The sequence below is a fragment of the Pyrgilauda ruficollis genome, unplaced genomic scaffold (genome assembly GCF_017590135.1).
Source record: "Pyrgilauda ruficollis isolate IOZ18807 unplaced genomic scaffold, ASM1759013v1 scaffold280, whole genome shotgun sequence".
Taxonomy (NCBI): Eukaryota; Metazoa; Chordata; class Aves; order Passeriformes; family Passeridae; genus Pyrgilauda; species Pyrgilauda ruficollis.
Window position 1 is genome coordinate 84,775 of NW_024524156.1, and position 18,186 is coordinate 102,960.

The 18,186-nt window shown below is 66.6% G+C and overlaps 2 protein-coding genes across 5 annotated transcripts; both read right to left on the reverse strand.

Annotated features, from left to right (window-relative positions):
• Positions 1 to 250: 250 nt before the first annotated feature.
• Positions 251 to 7,359, reverse strand: AAAS (aladin WD repeat nucleoporin). Of its 3 annotated transcripts, none has more exons than XM_041472161.1 (17): positions 7,254 to 7,359; positions 6,773 to 6,908; positions 6,350 to 6,477; positions 5,953 to 6,008; positions 5,740 to 5,831; positions 5,436 to 5,482; positions 4,938 to 5,036; positions 4,235 to 4,378; positions 3,994 to 4,114; positions 3,708 to 3,832; positions 3,460 to 3,574; positions 2,982 to 3,072; positions 2,534 to 2,627; positions 2,353 to 2,420; positions 2,170 to 2,251; positions 1,258 to 1,342; positions 251 to 518 (listed from the first exon to the last, which is right to left on the reverse strand). In XM_041472161.1, the coding sequence occupies exons 2-17, from the start codon at positions 6,893 to 6,895 to the stop codon at positions 384 to 386; spliced, it is 1,605 nt and encodes a 534-aa protein (XP_041328095.1). In that variant the 5' UTR covers positions 6,896 to 6,908; positions 7,254 to 7,359; the 3' UTR covers positions 251 to 383. The 3 variants fall into 3 exon arrangements, with proteins under 3 accessions (XP_041328095.1, XP_041328096.1, XP_041328097.1); XM_041472162.1 differs by lacking the exon at positions 7,254 to 7,359 and adding an exon at positions 7,128 to 7,170; XM_041472163.1 differs by lacking the exon at positions 7,254 to 7,359 and having other exon boundaries at positions 3,460 to 3,520; positions 6,773 to 7,111.
• A 2,170-nt stretch (positions 7,360 to 9,529) lies between these two features.
• On the reverse strand, positions 9,530 to 18,108 carry SP7 (Sp7 transcription factor). Of its 2 annotated transcripts, XM_041472166.1 has the most exons (3): positions 17,409 to 18,108; positions 12,553 to 12,652; positions 9,530 to 10,751 (listed from the first exon to the last, which is right to left on the reverse strand). In XM_041472166.1, exon 3 carries the CDS (start codon positions 10,646 to 10,648, stop codon positions 9,668 to 9,670), a length of 981 nt encoding a protein of 326 aa, XP_041328100.1. In that variant the 5' UTR covers positions 10,649 to 10,751; positions 12,553 to 12,652; positions 17,409 to 18,108; the 3' UTR covers positions 9,530 to 9,667. The 2 variants fall into 2 exon arrangements, with proteins under 2 accessions (XP_041328100.1, XP_041328102.1); XM_041472168.1 differs by lacking the exon at positions 17,409 to 18,108 and having other exon boundaries at positions 12,553 to 12,723.
• Positions 18,109 to 18,186: the final 78 nt, after the last annotated feature.

Here is an 18,186-nt window from a genome sequence, read left to right on the forward strand (position 1 = left end):
CAAGACAAAGCCTGGGGGTTGGTGTGTGGCCAAAAACCCCCAAAACCCCTTCAGCCATCACCCGACCCCAAAACAGGGCTCTCTGATCCCAAAAGAGCAGCCCTGACCCATGGGCTGCACTGGGATCACACTCTTTCTGACCCCAAAAACCAACTCTGGAGCCCCCAGAATCCCCCCAGACCCACAGGACTTCCCAAATTCACCCCCAGAAATCTTCCACTCCCATCGGGGTGAGGAAAGAAGACGAGCGGGAAGGAAAATCCACCTTTAATCGGGGCAGGATTAAATCAGGCACTGCCAGACCCCGAGCAGGTGGGGGGGCTCCTGGAGGGAGAGGAGGCCCTGGGGTGTCCGAGGGGGCCCGAGGGGGCCCCGGGGGGGTCTCAGAGCTCGGAGAAGAGCGGCTGCTCGCGGACGCTGCCCAGCACGGGCGCGGGGCTGCGGCGGGGGCTGCCGCGGGGCTCCAGGGCGCTGACGAAGAAGAAGGGGATGTGGGAGATCCTCCCCGAGGACCAGCACTGCAGGGCACAGGGAGGGGCAGGGCTGAGTGTCCGAAGGGCACCGAACTGGGGAGCACCCGTTGGGACGGAGTGCAGCCCCTGACAGCACCCTGTCACCCGGGCTTTGTCACCAAGCCCCTGCCAGGCTCTGCCTCAACACCCCAGGGATGTTCACCTCCCCAGCCCACTCCAACGTCCAGTCACCCTTTCTGGGAAGAAATTCCTGAAGTCCACCCAAAGCTCCCCTGGCTGTGTCCCCTGGTCCTGTCACTGGGAGCAGAGACCTCACCTGGCTGCCCCCCCTGTCAGGGAGGATGAGGTTCCCCCTGAGCCTCTTCCTCTCCAGGCTGAGCCCCTCCTCCACCCTCCCAGAGCTCCAGACCCTTCCCCAGCTCTGTTCCCTTTTCTGGACATGCCCCAGATGCCAAAATCTTTCCTGAACTGGGGGGTCCAGACCTGGAACAGCATTCAAGGTGTGGCCATGGGGAGAAACAACCCCCTGCTCCTGCTGGCCACTCCACCCCTGAGCCAGGCCAGGATCCCACCAGACTTTTTGGCCCCCTGGGCACACCTGGCTCGTGTCCAGCACTGCTCCTCAGTCCCTCCAGGTCCCTTCCTGCCTGGCCACTGTCCCCAAAACACAGGACCCAACCCTTGGTCTGGTTAAACCTCCTCTCCCTGTCTCACCCTGATCCCAGCCCCCTCCCAGTGCCACCAGTGTCCCCTGGGACTGGGAATGCCCCGGGGAGGGACTCACCACGGTCAGCAGGGCGCCCTGAGGGAAGCAGGGGTGGAAGGAGATGAGCTGGGGCCGGGCACCGCGCTCACCCCGCACGAAGCCGCTGTGGGGAGGGGGAACAGCCACGGTTAGGGCCTGGAAACAGCACATCCCAGAGAGCTGGGGATGCTGGGGGTCCCAGGGGAAACAGCACATCCCAGTGAGCTAGGGGTGCTTGGGGTCTGAAGGGATGCACTGGGAAAGGACAACCCAAAGCCAAGGGGGTGAGGTGGGGAGGGGACAATGTGGCCAAAGCAAATTTCAGGGTGAAGCAGTGTCAGGGATTGGAGGAGGGGCACCAGGGGCAGCGCTCCCCCATCACATCCTGGGAGTTAATGGGACTCAGTGAACCCAAACCTATCCCAAATCTGCTGCAGTGAACCCAAACCCCCCTGCAATGAACACAAACCCACCCAAATGAACCCAAACCCACCCAAATCCCATCTCAATGAACCCAAACCCACCCAAAACCCCCTGCCATGAACCCAAACCCACCCAAATGAACCCAAAACCCATCTCAATGAACCCAAACCCACCCAAAACCCCTGCCATGAACCCAAACCCCCCCGGTCCCCACGCACCAGGGCAGGAGCTCGAAGACGGAGTGTCAGGGATTGGAGGAGGGGCACCAGGGGCAGCGCTCCCCCATCACATCCTGGGAGTTAATGGGACTCAGTGAACCCAAACCTATCCCAAATCTGCTGCAGTGAACCCAAACCCCCCTGCAATGAACACAAACCCACCCAAATCCCATCTCAATGAACCCAAACCCACCCAAAACCCCCTGCCATGAACCCAAACCCACCCAAATGAACCCAAAACCCATCTCAATGAACCCAAACCCACCCAAAACCCCTGCCATGAACCCAAACCCCCCCGGTCCCCACGCACCAGGGCAGGAGCTCGAAGACGGGGCTGTTGCGGGTGCGGAACACGGCGACGGCCGGCTGGCTGCCCGCACACTCGGGGTGTCCTGCAGGGCACAGAAGCACCAAGGCTCTCCCTTGTCCCCCGTGTCCCTTCTCCCAGGGCAGCAGGAGTCCCAGGCCAAAGCAGGAAGGGAGCAGGACTGACCTCTGATGATCACCGCCAGCCTCTCCCCGGTGGGGTCCCACACCATGGAATGAACCTCTCCTCCGATCCTGGAACAGCACAAGTCCCCAAATTGGGGGGCAGAGACCCCCTGGGTGTCCCCAGCAGCGAGGGGTGGCTGCCAGGAGGAGCAGGGACTCCCTGTGTCCCCAGGCACACCCACCTCTCCTCCCCGTAGAGGGTCTCGAAGGTGGTCTCGGACAGGTCTGCCACGATCGAGGCCGTCTTGGAGCCTCCCACCTGCCCCTGCATCTCCCCTGAAAGGGCAGAGATCCACGCTCCAGCAATCCCACTGCATTTCCCAGGTGATCACTCACTTATTTCTTTCTCAGAGCAGTCGTGCTGGTGTCCCAGATGGAGGACAAGGGACAGCAAGCACCAGGACCCCCAAGCTGGCTCTGGACCCACTGGAGTCTCCCTGAAATCCTGTCAAGACCCCACAACTGTGACTGAGGAGCAACATGAGGGATGGAAAAACCTGAATTCCACAGATTCCGTGCTTGGGGACCCCAAAACACCCCCTGTGTGTCCCAGCTCCTCACCCCAAAGCTGTGGGGACATTGGGCAACCCTCTCCCAGCCCTTGGGAAGCTCCAGGTGGGACAAACTCACCCCGGTACTCGGAGAAGGACAAGGAGTAGATGACGGATTCACCCAGCACGGTGAAGAGCAGCCGGCTGCCATCGGGGCTCCAGCACCCTGTCTGTGGGACAGTGCCACCCTGTCACCCTGCTGTGGGACAGTGCCACCCTGCCCGGAGTGTCTCAGACTGGAGAAAAGGAGGTTCAGGAAGGACTTTCCACTCCACAAGTCCCTGAATGGGACAAGAGGGACACGGCCTCAGGCTGTGCCAGGAGAGGGTCAGGTTGGATATTGGGAAGATTTCCACACAATTAGGGAAAATTTCCACAATTTCTTGGGCTGGCTGCCCAGGGCAGGGTTAGTAACCCCGTTCCTGGAGGGATTAAAAGCCCTGTGGATGTGGCTCACTGGTGGCCTTGGCAGTGCCAGGGGTTGGCCTGGGTGGTCCCAGAAGATTTTTCCAGCCAAAATGAGGGGAATTGCCTGGGAGGGGAATATCCCATCCTACCTGGCAGCGTCCCCTGATCGTGGGCCAGCGCTCACAGGTCCACATCTGGGCCTCCCACACCCTGCAGGAGATGGGCTTCAGGGAGCAGAACTCCTGGGAATTTGCCCCAATCCTGCTGCTCCGGGGATCCACGATGTCCAAGCCTGTCCCCCAGCCACTCCCCACTCTGTCCCCACAACAGGAACAGGAGCAGGGGGAATATTTGGGATTTTCTGGAGCGAGGATGAGGATGGGGATGAGGAGCTCACCGGAACACGGCCGAGGGGGTGGCTGCCAGCACCTTGCTGCCATCGGGGGACCACGCCAAGTAGGTGACACCGCCACCCCCAAACCACTGCAGCTGGACACAGGTCTCGGTGGACACGTCCCACACCTGGAGGGGACAAGGAGGACAACTGTGACACCGGGATTAGGGAACAGAGTGAAGATTTCAGGTCCAGGTGAAATCCCAGAGCTGCCTCTGTAGCAGCAGTGCCTGTGCCCAGCCCGAGTGTCCCCGGGTGACCCCAGGGGTGTCCCCAGGAGGGTCCTCACCAGCATGGCCGTGTCCACTGGTGACGCCGAGAGCAGCCGCTCCCCGCTGGGCGCCCAGGCCAGGCTGGTGACAGGGCTGTGCCCGGGGCAGGACAGCACCTGGGCACAGCCCGACGAGGGCCTGCACAGGAAGAGGGAGAAGCCACCGGCGTTTGGGATTTGCTGGCGGGACGGTGGCGCTGCCCCAAAGCCAACCCCAGCGGGGTGACAGCGGCCGGGAAGGGAGGGTGGGAGCTGTCACCTGGTGGAGAGGGAGGTGGGGTCCAGGTGCCACACGAGGACACAGCTCTGGCAGGCCACGGCCAGGATGGAGGCACAGAGCGGCTTCCAGGCCATGGCGGCCACGTTCCTCTGCAGGCGGTGCTTCAGCGAGGGCACGGTGGCACTGCCGGGGAGGGGACAGGGGACGGGGGAGCTGTGGGAACCCTGGTGCAGCCACAGTGTCCCCTGCCAGCCCTGAGCACAGTGAGGGGGACAGCAGGCTGGGGAGGGGGTGTGCCCTGCCGTGTGCTTCCCGGGGACAGGAATTCCCAGCCAGTGACACCGCAGCGAGCCAGGGCACACCTGGTGTGACCGAGCCGAGGTGTCCCCAGTCCGGACAGGGCCCAGGCTGGCCGGATGTCCCAGCCCGGGGACACCTGGGGGGGCTGCAGGAGCAGCCGGCAGAGTCTTCTCCTGAGCAGGGACTGGCATTCCCTGGGGGAGCAGGGACACCTGGGGGACAGAGGACACTCAGCCCGTGTCCCCCCGGCTCTGTCACCACCCCCAGGGCTTGTGACCCCCAGGATGTCCCCAGAGGTACAGAGCAGGCAGGGAAAGGACAGACAAAGCTCTTGAGGCTCAGGGGAGAGCAGGGAAGGAGCAGGGAGGGCTGAACAGGAGCCCAGGTGTGCCCAGGTGGGCAGCAGGCCCAGGGCAGCGCCCACCCCGGGACAAAGCCCCACCTGCTGGAGTTGTAGACACGGATGGAATCGTCCAGAAGAGCCACAGCGAATTTGTTGGTGTGGGGGTGCCAGGCGAAGGCCCGGACGGTGCAGCCAGCCCTGGAGGGGGCACAGGGGAGGGTGAGACCCCCCAGCACCCCCTGGGCTGGCAAAGACCCCTCTCAGAGTCCCCAGAGAAATAAAACTTCCTTTCTGCTGCTCAACAGGACCATTTTCTTTGAGAAATTCCCTGTTTCTGGGGATTATTCACAGGGCTCTGCTGAGGGGCTGGTGACCACAGCCTGGGGTTGGAATTGGAAGGAATTTTCCAGGCTCTGATCTCCTTTAACCCTGATCTCTTCCTGACCAGGACACACAAACCAGGGCAGCCAGAGCCAGTGGGGCAATATTTGCCTTTAATGGCTGAGCCCACCCAAACGGGGCCATCCTGTCCTTGTACTCCCACCCCAGGAGGGTCCCAGACCCTGGCACGGTGATTTTGGGACACCCAGAACTCACCAGTCCACGGCCTGGGAGAAGGCTGCAATCATGTCCTCACTGGTCAGCTGCAGGGAGAGGAGAACACTGAGCTGGCATCAGTGACCCCCAGGTTCCAGGCCTTTCTCCCTCTCCCCCACCTGGATTTGGGCCCCTCTTGGAGCACCAAACACCTTCCCAGTGTCCATTTTCCCCCAGAGGAGGAAGGAGCAGTGTCTGGAGCTGGGCATCACCAGGAGGAGCATTTCGGGGGGGTTTTAGTGGGGAAGGGACCACTCCCCACCCCAAATCGCTGCTCCCCTTGCCCCAGGCGGGAATGACTCACGGACAGGTGAGGGAACAGGGAGCCGTGCAGCGAGGACAGCCAGCGGCACACGGCCAGCGCGTGGCTCGAGCCCGTCCGCAGCCACCGCAGCCCTGGCACAGGGCAAAGGCAGCCTCAGCGTCCCTGCCAGCCACAGGGGACACGGGCAGGGACAGCAGGGCCCGGCCAAAGCATCCCAGCGAGACCCGAGCTCTTCAAGCAGCCCAAACTCACCCTCCTCCTCGGCGCCGGCCAGCTCCCTGAGCAGCCCACAGAGCCCGGCGTCGCGCCTGCGGCAAGAGCACGGTCACCGCCCGGCCCGGCCCGTTCTGGGGACAGCCCGGGCTCTCTGGGGACAGCCCCGGCTCTCGGGGGACAGCCCCGGCTCTCGGGGGACAGCCCGGGCTCTCGGGGGACAGCCCGGGCTCTCTGGGGACAGCCCCGGCTCTCTGGGGACAGCCCCGGCTCTCTGGGGGCAGCCCGAGCTCTCTGGGGACAGCCCCGGCTCTCTGGGGACAGCCCCGGCTCTCGGGGGACAGCCCCGGCTCTCTGGGGACAGCCCCGGCTCTCTGGGGACAGCCCGAGCTCTCTGGGGACAGCCCGAGCTCTCTGGGGGCAGCGGGGCACTCACCAGGCGCTCAGGCAGCGCTTCCAGAGCGACTCGCGGTGGTGGATGAAGGGCGGGCGGGCGCTGGGCTCCAGGCGGCCGTGGGCCTTGAGAGGCTCCTTGGGCAGGCTCAGCACGGGCAGGTCGGGAACCTGCAGCACACACAGCCCCCCCTGAGCCCCTCAGCTCCCCCGAGACCCTCTGAGCTCCCTGAACCCCCATGAGCCCCCCGAGCCTGAGGGCACAAAGGGACCCCCCCAGGGCAGCGGGCAAAAGGCGAGGGGAGGAAGGCAGGGACACAAGGAGGGGCGAAGGAGCAGCCTGAGGGTGCCTGGAGAGACCCCGGCAGAGGGGACAGAGCTCCAGCCACAGCTGAGGGGGACAAAGGTGGCAGCCCCAGGCTGGAGGGGCTGGCAGCCAGGAGGCTCCCCCGGCTCGGGGTCTCACCTGGCTCTGGAAGGCCAGCGGGAGCTGCTCGCTGAGGCGGCCGCAGACCAGCGCGTTGTTGAGCTCGTACAGGGTGACATCCCCAGGCGGCGGCGGCGGCGGGAACAGCCCCAGCGAGCACATGGCGGCGCCGAGCCTGGCGGCGAGACCGGGCCGGGGGGCGACAGCTGAAACCGCCGCTGCCCTCGGGATGCGCCGGCTCCAGGCCGGCGACCCTTCCGCCGGTCTCTCCGCCCCTCACAACCCGCGGTGCCCCCCGGGTTTTCCCTCACCCGCTCACAACCCCCGGTGCCCCCCGGTTTCCCCCCGGCTCCCCGCCCTCAGCCCCCGGCGCCGCCATCTTGCCTCCCCTCACCCCTTCCCGCTTCCCGCTCCCCGTTCGCGCCAATCGCCGCCGCGCGCCGCCCTCGTGGCTCCGGCCGCGTGTGGGAGGCGAATTAAAAGGGCCGCGGCTCGAGTGAGAAATCCGCGGAGAACTCACTGTGGGACAACGCCACGCTCCCCGACTTTCCTCCGAGGAGGAGACAGAATATCGGCGACTCCTGCACCGCCGCGCTCCAGCGGTGCCTTAGTGGCCCTGCGGTTGTAACGAGGACTGATAAAAAATGAGGGCCACTTTTTACTGTCGTTACCCCTTTAAGAGAGGCGGAGCCTCCCTTGAGGGGCGGGGCGAGGGGCGGACACGAAAACTGGTCACGTGGTGTCCGAGCAGGGCAGTGCTGGGACCGGGACCGGGACCGGGACCGGGACCGGGACCCTGGGGCACCCCCGGGGCACCCCCGCGTCCTGCGGGCACCCCGCGTGTCCCGCACCCCTGTGTCCCGCGGGCACCCCCGGTCCCGGTCCCCTGTTGTGCTCCCGCGGCATGCCGCTGTCCCGCGCTCCCGTGTCCCCGGTGCCGCCTCCCCCGGTGTCCCGTCTGGCGAGTGCCCGTGTCCGTTCTCCCCGCGTCCCCCGGGTGCCGCTCCCGCCGCGTGCCCCCGCGTTGGCTCGCTCCCAGCCCCTCTCCCGGGGCTCCCGCTTTTCTCGTGTTTATCCCCGTGTTTTCCTTAGCGGCCGCAAGAGTTATTTTAATTTTCTCAGGATATTAAATAAAGGCGGCGGGGGGAGCTGCGGCGGGGGGCCCCACATTCCTCGCCCGTTACGGAGCGAGCGGGGTTCGATAGGAGACGACGATTTGGGATGGCGCCGACATCAGAGCCACCGCAGGGCTGGCGTGGCCTCGTGGCGTCCCTCGGACCCCCCCAAACGCGGCTGACGGGGCAGCGAGACGGGAAAAAAGGCGGAGGTGGCGGAGGGGGGGTCCCGGTGGGGTTGGGGGGGTCGCTGGATGGGGTTGGGCTCTGTGGTTTGGGAGGCTCCGGGCGGTCGAGCCCTCGGTGGCCGCCGGGCCGGGGTTTGGCTCGGGGACGTGGCTCCTCGCCCTGCTTGGCACCGGCCCACCCACGGCGAGCGGCAGCGGGGCCGGGGTTCTGGGGGAAAACCCCGAAACGGGCGAGTTGGTGTCGGGCAGGGTGTGGCTGGTCTGGGGGGCGACATGCAGAGGTGGCACTGCCACTCCAAATGCCCCCGGGAGCCACCCTGGGGACAGCTCTGTGGCGCTCTGTGTGGTGGCGCTGAGCTCCGGCCGCTGCATTGCCGCCTCCGTGCCTCAGTTTCCCCAGCCTGTGTCCCCCCTCTCCCTGGGGACAGCTGGGTCCTGGCCAGCTCGTGGCCACCGTGACTCACCCGGGGCTGGCATGGGACCTGCTGCCACCCGTGTCCCTGTCCCCCCGCAGGACCATGGGTGCCAGCACTGCCCCCCCGCTCCGTGCTGGCACTGGAGCTCGTTTCCGCCTCCTGTTGCCTTTTTCCGTGGCTTTTTGGGTTTTTTTTTCAGGAAAAGCCCCAAACCAGGGCTGAGCGCATCAAAGGGCTGGCGGGAGCCCAGGGCAGGGGGAGGGGGAGTGCAGTGGGGTCCCCGCCAGCCCACAGCGCCCAAAATTGGGGTGTCCTCGGGGACACGTGGCCCCGCCGCGTGCCCGGTGCTGCCACGTGGGCCCTGGGATGTGGCCGGGGGAAACTGAGGCACGGGGCTGTGCACGGGCGTGTTCCCGTGCACACAACGTCCCTGGAGTGGGGACGCGCGTGGGCAGGGTGAGGCTGGCAGGGGACAGTCCTGTCAGGCCCCGCAGCCTGTCAGGCTTTGGCTGTCCCTGAGGTTGGGGACACGAGGAGGGACATGGGGACAAGGAGACTGTGGGGAGCATAGGGAACAGAGTCCTGGGAACACGGGGACAAGATCCTGGGGAAGGGGAGAGGCACAGGACATGGCACTCCAGGAGCTGAGGACAAGGGGACAGCCCAGCTTGTCCCCAACCCCGCACAGTCCTGCCACCCCCCGAGAGGGGGGACACAGCAGGCCCGTGTGCCCTCCGTGCCTCAGTTTCCCTTGGAGCCCTGCAGAGCACATCGCTGTGATGAAGCTGCCCGGCCTCAGCCGCAGAAGGGGGCCCAGCTCCACTCTCAATCCTTTTATTGCTTTTTTTCCGGGGGGCAGGAGGGGCAGGCAGCTAAAAAAAAGTGGGGGGGACACGTTACATTAGCACTGATGAACCAGGCCCGGGGAGGGGGGCAAACCCTGTCCCTGAGTGCGGGGGGCGAGGTGAGGGCTGGGGGTAAGAAGGGTTGGGGGAGGTGGAAGGGAAAACAGAAGGGGGGGGGGGTCTCACCTTGACACCCCCCAGTGAACCCCAGAGCGCTCGGAGAGCCCCCCCATAATTTAAGACATAAATTAGAATGGCTAACGAGGAGCTGGGGAACTGAGGGGGAGGGGGCTTGGGGGGAGCAGCACCCCGTAATAAATATCCCCAGCGGCGCAGAGGAGGAGGAAGAGGAAGATGAAGGCGGAAAGGCTCAAATCTCCAACAAACTCCCGGCCTCGGGACTGCCGCCGTCCTTGCCGGGCGAGGCGGGGGGCGGCCGGGGGGACGCCGGGGGCTGCTCGGCGCCGGGGGGCGGCTTGGGGGGGTCGGCGTGGGTCTTCTGGTGCTTGCTGAGGTGGTCGGAGCGGGTGAAGCGCTTGCTGCACAGCAGGCAGGTGAACTTCTTCTCTCGCGTGTGGGTCCGGACGTGGCGCTCCAGCTCGTCGGAGCGGGTGAAGCGCTTCCCGCAGAAGAGCCAGTTGCACACGAAGGGCCGCTCGCCCGTGTGCCAGCGCAGGTGCGCCTTCAGGTGCGACGCTTTGCCGTACACCTTGCCGCAGCCCGGGATGTGGCAGCTGTGCACCGGCTTCCGCCGCGACCCCGCCGGGCCCCCGAGCCGCTCCAGCTCCTGGCAGTTGGGACAATCGCACGCCGGGCGTCCCCCCAAGGAGCCGCCGCGGGGACCCTTGGGGGTCTCGCCCGGCGTGGGTTTAGGGGTGGGGGGCGCCGCGGGGGCGTTGGTGTATGGAGGGGGGTTCAGAGCGCCGAAATCGGAGCCGTAGGTGGGCAGAGGGGGGCTGAGGGTGGGCTGGCCCTGCAGCGAGCCCTGCAGCCCCTCGGCGCCCGCCGGCCCCCCCAGCCAGCCCCCGTTGGGGTGCACATCCCACCAGGACGGGGCCGCGGGCCCGGAGCCCCCCGGCAGCCCCCCGCCGATGCCGCCCTTGTACCAGGAGCCGTAGGGGTGCGGCATCTCCAGCGAGGGGTACACCCCCGGCAGGCACTCGCCCGCGGGGTGCCCCTTGGCCACCACCACGGGGGCCCCCAGCACCTCCTGGGCACCGGACGGGGCTGGGAAGGGGTGCCCGAAGGGGCCGTAGTCGGGGCCGTAGGGGCCGGGGGAGGCCTGGGGGCTGGCGGACGGCGACAGCAGCCCCGGGGCGCTGGGGAAGGCGGCGGCGTACGAGTCACCCATGGCTGCGGGGGCACCGCGAAGTGTGGGGGGCGATGTCAGCGGGGGCACCGCGAGGCGTGGGGGGCGATGTCAGCGGGGGCTCGCGGCCATGGCACTTGGCAGCCTGTGGAAAAGGGGAACGGGGCTTCAAGGTTCTGAGGGGCACCGTGAGCCATGGGGTGACCCGTCCTGGGGGTCCGCAGTGGGGGCAGCTGCATTGGGCTGTCAGCCCAACTGGGGTGCCAGTGGTATTGGGGTGTCAGCCCTGCTGCACGCCCCAGCCCCAGGGTTCCTACCACCCCCAACAGTCCCCATCCCCTGTGCCTCAGTTTCCCCCCACAGAGTTGAGGCCACACCCAGCCCAGCATCCCCCCCAAAGGGGCTTCTCTGGGGGCTGCTGTGGGGTTGTGCTGGTGGCAGGGCCTCCCCCCACCCCCAATCTCGGCTCCTTCTGCCTTTATGGCCTTTTAATCGAATTATGCTGTGGCCTCCCCCTCCCCGGGTGACTTCCTCTGCTTTTATACCCGTCATGGCTTTCAGCTGCACGGGCTGGGCCGGGGTGTCGTGAGCTGTCCCTCACCCCCATCACCCCCGGCCTTCCCTTTATTTGATTTTCTTTTTTTTAATTCATCTTTTCACCCACCTTGGGGCATTTCCACTTTGGCTTTTTTGTTTGTTTGGGGTTTTTTTTAGGGTGTTCCCCCCCGAGCCCCCCTTTCTTTTTTTTTTTTTTTTTTTTCCGTGGTTTTTGCGCCTATTTTTACGCCGGCCCGGCCGTGGCCGCAAGCGCGCTCCCGGTTTTCCAAGGATAACAAGGGCCAGGCCTGTGCCCCGGGAACGCTGCCCTGCCGCGAGAGCCGAGGTAATTAAAACCAGGGCGAGCGGCAAACGGAGGCGCACGCTTAAAATAGTGTCAAACTCCCATAAATCAGCTCCGCTTGCGCCGGGAAATTAAGGAGCAGGGAAGGAGCCCCGGGAGCTGCGGGCCGAGGACGGCGTGAGCTCGCTGCTGCCGGGGGTGACAGTCCCTTTGTGGCTCCCGCTGGCTCAGGGATCTTGACCCCTCCCATGTCCCCTCCCGGCGTGGGGAGGGGTCCAGCCCCTGCTCTAGGGGTCTCCGGTCCCAAATTCTGGGTCCCAAATTCCCGGTCTCTTGTCACTGACCACCAGTGTCCAGTTCTTGATCCTCGGTTCCAGTTCCCCATTCCCCGTCCCTTGTCCCCCAGTCCCTGGTCCCCTAAGTCCACAGTTCCTTGGTCCCCAAACTCAGTCCTTGTCCCCAGTCCCAATCCCCAAACCCCGTCCCTGGTCCCTGGCCCCAAGTGTCCCCACAGCCCTTGCCTCAGTTTCCCCCACCCTGTCAGTGCCACCCCATGTCCCCTAAACCCGAGGACACCTGGGCCTAGCTCCTGTGCAGTGGTGCTGTCCCCAGCCAGAGAGACAGTTTGGGGTGACAGTGGCACTCGGCACCATCCCCCTGTCCCTGTTCCCCCTCTGGGCATGGCAGGGCAGTCCCTGCTGGGGCAGGGTCACACGTGTCCCCCGGCACAGGGACCGCAGGGGGATGCTCAGGGCCCACACAGGTCCCTGTCCTTGGGGGAGTCCCATATCCCAGGGGGCTCCCCCATCCTGGAGCGAGTCCGCCACCCCGTGGCTCCCAAATCCTGGGGTCCCAGCCCCAGAGCAGGGATCCCCCATCCCAAAGGGTCCCTGTCCTTCCAGGGGGATCCCCCATCCCAAAGGATCCCTGATCCTCGAGGGGGATCCCCCATCCCAAAGTGTCCCTGTCCCCCCAGGGGGATCCCCCATCCCAAAGGGTCCCTGTCCCTCCAGGGGGATCCCCCACCCCGTGTTCCTCTACGCGGGGTCCCGCTCCCGGGGCAGTGTCCCCCATCCCGAAGGGTCCCGGTCCCGGGGGTCCTTACCGGGCTCCGGGGATGCCGGGGGTGGGTCCTGCCCGCGGTGTCGCGCTGTCGCGGTGTGCCGCTGTCCCGGGATGCCGGTGTCCCGGGATGCCGGGGCTCGCTGCGGAGGGAGGGACGGAGGGAGAGGGAGGGACGGAGCACCGTGGCCGCCGCCCGCCCCGCTGTGCCGCTGCGGCGGGGCTGGGCCGGGCCGGGACCGGGGCCGGGAGCGGGAGCCCGGCCCCGAACCGCCCCCAGCCGGGGGGGCCGGGGGACCGCGGGAAGGGGGGCAGGGGAAGGGGAAGAGGAAAAGGAAAGGAGGAAGGAAAAGATGAGAGAGGGGAAAAGAAGGAGAAAAGGGGGAGAGAAGAAAGGGGGGGAAAGAACAAGGAATTGGAAAAGGGAAATAAGAGAGAAAAGGAGGGAAAGAAAAGAGATGAGGAGGAAAGGAAAAGAGAGGAAAGGGGAAAGGAAAAAGGAAGGGAAAAGTTAAAAGGGAAATGAAAAAGGAAGGGAAGAGAAAAGAAAAATTCTATAAGGAAATGGAAGAAAAATTTTTAAAAAAGTTGTGAATGGAGGAAGATGAGGAGGCTGAGAGCTGGAGGAAGGAGGGGAGATAGGGGACAGGGACCAGTGTGGGGAAAAGGAAAGAGAAGAGTGGGGAGAGGGAAGGAAGGGAAAGGAGGGAAAAGGAAAGGAGAAGAAATAAGAGGGAAATAAGAAGAGGAAAAGGGGAAGGGAAAGGAGGGAGAGGGGGAGAAAGGGATGGACAGCAGGAAAAGGAGGAGGAAGGGGCTGGGAAGGGAAGTGGATGAAGAGGAAAAGTGCTGGAGAGGAGAGAAGGAATGAAGGAATAGATGGATAGGGAGGGGAAGGGCGACAAAGGGACAAAGGAGGACGGGACAGCTGGGACACCCAGAGGCTCGTGACCCCAGAAGGTGCCAGGATGGAGCAGGGATGGGGATGAGGGGTTGGGATGGGGACAGGAGGGGACAACCGATGGGGATGAGAGGGACATGGGCTGGAGCTTCAGGTACCAGGAATGGGGTCAGAGGCGCGGGGATGGGGACAGGAGTTGGGAATGGAGCGGGGATGGGAGTCAGGGAGTGGGGAACAGGGACACGCATGGCTCTGGTGATGGGGACCCCCCTGCGCCTCAGTTTCCCCCATGAAGGAATTGCTCCAACCGCTCTTTTATGCCCCCTCCCTTTTTTATTTTATTACTCCCCCATCCTTCCCGGTTTCTTTTCGCTTTCCCCGTTGCCCGTTTCCCCCCGCCGGGCCAGCGGGGCCCTTTCCCAGCCCTGAGTCAGGGCTTTCCGCTCCGCAGCCGCCGGCGCCGCCGAAGGCTACAACCACCGGCCCCCCCTCGCTGGGGCTTCCACTGCCCACAAACTGGGAGCAAACTGGGACGGCCACTCCAGCCCTCCTCCTCCTCCTCCTCCTCAGCCAGCCCGGCGTGGGACGGGGGGGGGAGGCACCCCATGGATTTTTTGGGGGGTTTCACTCCCCCCAGCATCGCCCACGAGGGTCCGGCTCACCGGGGGTCCGGCGCTGCCCGAACGGCCGGGCTGGGCTGGGGGTGTCACTTGGGGCGGGGGTCTCTCCGCGGCTCGGGGGCCGTGGGGACCCCCGCCCCGTGTGCCCCGGGACCCTTCAAAGCGCGGCGGCCGCGCGGGGGGGCGGCGGCGGGGGCTGATTACAGGGCGGCGCCGGGCTCGGCCGCCCACGGCCCCGCGGCCGCGCCGGGCCCCCGCAATTAGCCGGTATTTATACCCGGCCGGACGCCGGGACCTCGCCAGCGCGGGGGGGACACGGGGCGGGGGGGCTCCGTCCCCGGGCAGCCGGCCAGCCACCGTCCGTGTGTCCATCCCTCCTCCGTCCTCCTCTCCATCCCTTCTTCCCATCTCTGCCTCCCTCTTCTGCCTCATTCACCCATTTATCAGCCTGGCTCAGCAGCTGACACGAATTTGAGGGGGCTCAGCCCCTCTGTCCCAAATTTGGGGGGGATCTCAGCCCCAGCATAACACGAGTTTGGGGGGTCGCAGCCCCCTGAGATGAGTCCGGGGGTCTCAGTACGACAGAGGCTGCAGGGCCGGAGATGCCCCTGTCCCCATCCCGGTCCCCAGGGCCAGGGAACGCCCCCTGCCCAGCGCGGGGGTCCCGGCAGTGTTGTCCCCCCGGGGGCACCGCAGCCCCTCGGGCTCGGGGGCAGGAAGTGGCACCAGCCCGGGTGACCCCCGCGTCCCCCAGCCCTCACCTGGCGCGGTGTCCCCCCGGCCCGGCCCTGCCCTGCCCGCCCTCTCCGGCCCCCGGATGTTTCCCTTGCGGTCGGAGGCCCCGAAATAGCGCAGCCCCCGCGCTGGGTGCGCCGGCCACGGCCGCCCACGGGCCCCGCGGGACCGGGGGGGCTCCGAGGGCCCGGAACAGGGCTGAGCTCCCCCCCTGCACCACCCACGGGGGGCACCCCGGTGTTCGGAGCCCCCCCGGCGTCCCAGAGATCCCCCCCCCCACCAAGGTGGGGGACAGGGGGGGTCCGCGGGGCAGGAGGAAAGCAGGGGGAACAGGGGGGAACTTGTGGGGACATGGCGGGGGGGATGGAAGCAGGGACCTGCAGGGACAGAGGCACCGGAATGGGGCTGGGGGCTTCCCACCCACGGGGAAGCCAGAGCAGGGTGGCCCCAGGGCTGAGCTGCGCCCACGGCCCCGGTGTTTCCTCCCACCCTTTAATTATCCCGGAATTATCCCTGGAAATAACCGCGGGGGCCGCGGGGGGGCACCGAGCCGGGAGGGACCCCCGGCGGGGACAAGACGGACCCTGGGACAGCCGGCACACCCCGGGGGACAGCGGTGCCCCTGGGGTGACACGGGTGGCCGTGGGGGGACAGAGGTGACCGCTGGGGACCAGGGGTGGCCCCCCGAGCCTGCCCCCGGCCCGTGCTCCCCCCGTGTCCCCCCGCCATGTGGCTCCCATTGCGCTGCGGTGCCGCAGCCACATCAGAGCGGCGGCAGCGGGGGCGGCACCGGGGCCGGACCCCCCCTCCGGCTGCTGAAGGACCCCCCCAGGCTGCCGAGGGGCCCCCCTCCCCCAAGCTGCCACTGTGCCCCGCGNCCCCCCCCCAGGCTGCTGCCAGCGACCCCTCCCCAGCCCTGAGCCCCCCGGGTTGCCCCGGGTGTCCCCCCGCGCTGTCCCCAGCCCTGTGACCCCCCCCGGTCCCCCCGCCCGTCGCTGTCCCCGGGCCGGTCCGCCCTGGCTCGCGCCGCGCTGCATTTCTGCGGTTCCCAACCCAAAATTGCTGGGAGTCGCCCGGCGTCGCCCTGATTCCTCCGCGGCCGCGACCTGCCGGGTGGGGGGACCCAGAGGGACAATCGGGGGTGGCAGCGGGGGTGGGGCACCCCAGGCTGGCCCCGCTGGCCCCCCCCCGGCTCGCCCCAGTGCTCCCAGTTTGCCCCAGTCCAAGGCTGAGGGTGCCTCTGTCCCCTGAGCGGCCAGTGGGAGGTGGGGACAGCGACACGGATGGGGACAGGACAGGCTTGGGGACAGCAGCAGGGTGAGCGCTGGGACAGTGACAGGGTTGGGGACACTTTTGGGGACACGGGACAGGACAGCACCCTGATGTGAAAGCCCCAGGGACAGGACACGGTTCAGGACAGGGTTGGGGACAGAACAGGATAGGGATGGGGGCACTATTTGGGACAGGACAGGGCAGCTTTGGGGACACTGTGGGGGACAACACAGGACTGGGGATGCTGCTAGGGACACTCTTGGGGGCAGGACAGGATCGGTGACAGTGTTGGTGACAGGGCAGGACTGGTGACAGTCGGTGCCCAGGTCCCACTGTGGCGGGTGACAGGACACTGTTGGTGACACTGTTGATGACAGTCGGTGCCTGGGTCGGTGACACTGTCAGTGACAGTCGGTGACACTGTCAGTGACATTGGGTGTCAGTCGGTGACACTCTCAGTGCCAGCCAGTGCCCGAGTCAGTGACAGTCAGTGACAGTCGGTGACACTGTCAGTGACATTCGGTGTCAGTCGGTGACACTGTCGGCGCCAGCCGGTGACACTCGGTGACACTGTCAGTGACATTCGGTGTCAGTCGGTGACACTGTCGGTGCCAGCCGGTGCCCGGGTCCCGCCGTGGCGCCCCCGCCAGGCGGCAGCAAAGCCTCGGGCCCGGGGGTGGCACCGCCCGGCCGCGACCACCGGGGGGCGCCTGGGGACACCGGGGAGGGGTCCCGGGGGACAGTGGGGGTTAATGCTGGTACTGGGGACACCGGGGAGGGGTCCCGGGGGACAGTGGGGGTTAATGCTGGTACTGGGGACACCGGGGAGGGGTCCCGGGGGACAGTGGGGGTTAATTGGGGGAGGTCTAGATGGTGGGAAATGAGAGGCTAATTGGGGGAGTCCTGATGGGGCTTTGGGTGCTAATCGTGGGCGTTACTGGAGGGGACAAGGACGCTGCTGGGACTAATGAGGGGAGGGGGCTTAAACGGGGGAGGGGGTCTGAGGGGACAGGTCCTGCCGTGCCCCCCTCGACCTGCCCGGCCCAACGCAGCCCCCAGGGCTCGGCTCGGTGACAGGACGGGGACAGCACCGGTGACAGGACGGGGACAGTCACAGTGACAGGACAGGGACAGCCACAGTGACAGGATGGGACAGCCACAGTGACAGGATGGGACAGTCACAGTGACAGGACAGGGACAGCCACAGTGACAGGATGGGACAGTCACTGTTGGCCCCCTTTTGTCCCCAGGTGCCACCACTGCAGGTCACGAGGGGACACCGAGGGACCCCAGAGGTGTGGGGGGAGCGGGACAGGGCAGGGACAGGGACAGGGACAGGACAGGGCAGGGACAGCTGTCCCCGAGCCCTACCGGATGCGGGGCGAGGCCTCGGGGCCTTCCCGGGCCGCGGGGCGGGAATTGGGCCGAAAACACCGGGAAATGGGAAGGTCACGGACGTGGGGGGCGGTTTTGGTGCTGCAAAGCGAAACCGACGCCATTGCGTGTCCCGAGCTGTCCCTCCCCGGGGTGCCGCGGTCCCCGTTCGCCCCCAAACCGCTCGTTTTGCTGTGAAATGAAGGGGTTTGGCCCCAAACCCCCAAACCCCGCAACGCCCCCAAACTCCCCAGGCCGCGTTGCCAGGGCAGGGGCGGCCCGGGCTCCCCGCTGTGGCGCCCGCTGTGTCGGGACAGGGCTGGGCGATGTCGTGACAGGGCTCTGGGGTTCACACAGCGCCGCGGGCCCCTGAGGACGTGTCGCACCGCCATGGCGGCTATCGCGACACGGCCGAGCCGGCTTGCGGCATGGAACAGGGACTCAGGGAGGGAAGAGCCGCACGTAACCCGCGGTACCGAGGGCGAGGGGAGCCTCAGCAGCGCCCGGGGCAGCCCGGCCGGGTCTGAGGGAGTCGAACCCAACATGGCGCCGGCTCCGCCATTCGCCGCGCCGTCCCCCCAAGGGCGCAGCCCGGCCGCTGGCCCCGCCTCCCCGCGGCGCCCATTGGCCCGTTTGAGACCGACCGGCGCGCTGATTGGCTCCGAGCAGCACTGCTGCTGCCGCCTCCGCGCTGCGATTAGTCTGCGCTACCATCAATATCCGCTCCCCTCCCGCCCCGCTGCGCGGCCCGCGCAGCCGGTTGGTGCTGAGCTCT

Excerpts from the sequence above, each read along its gene's own strand:
- AAAS (XM_041472161.1), bottom strand. The coding sequence starts at position 6,895 with ATGTGCTCGCTGGGGCTGTTCCCGCCGCCGCCGCCGCCTGGGGATGTC. Across the intron at positions 5,832-5,952 it reads GGCCGGCGCCGAGGAGGAGG|GGCTGCGGTGGCTGCGGACG; the intron begins GTGAGTTTGGGC and ends GCCCTGTGCCAG. Across the intron at positions 5,037-5,435 it reads TTCTCCCAGGCCGTGGACTG|GGCTGGCTGCACCGTCCGGG; the intron begins GTGAGTTCTGGG and ends TGCCCCCTCCAG.
- SP7 (XM_041472166.1), bottom strand. The coding sequence starts at position 10,648 with ATGGGTGACTCGTACGCCGCCGCCTTCCCCAGCGCCCCGGGGCTGCTG.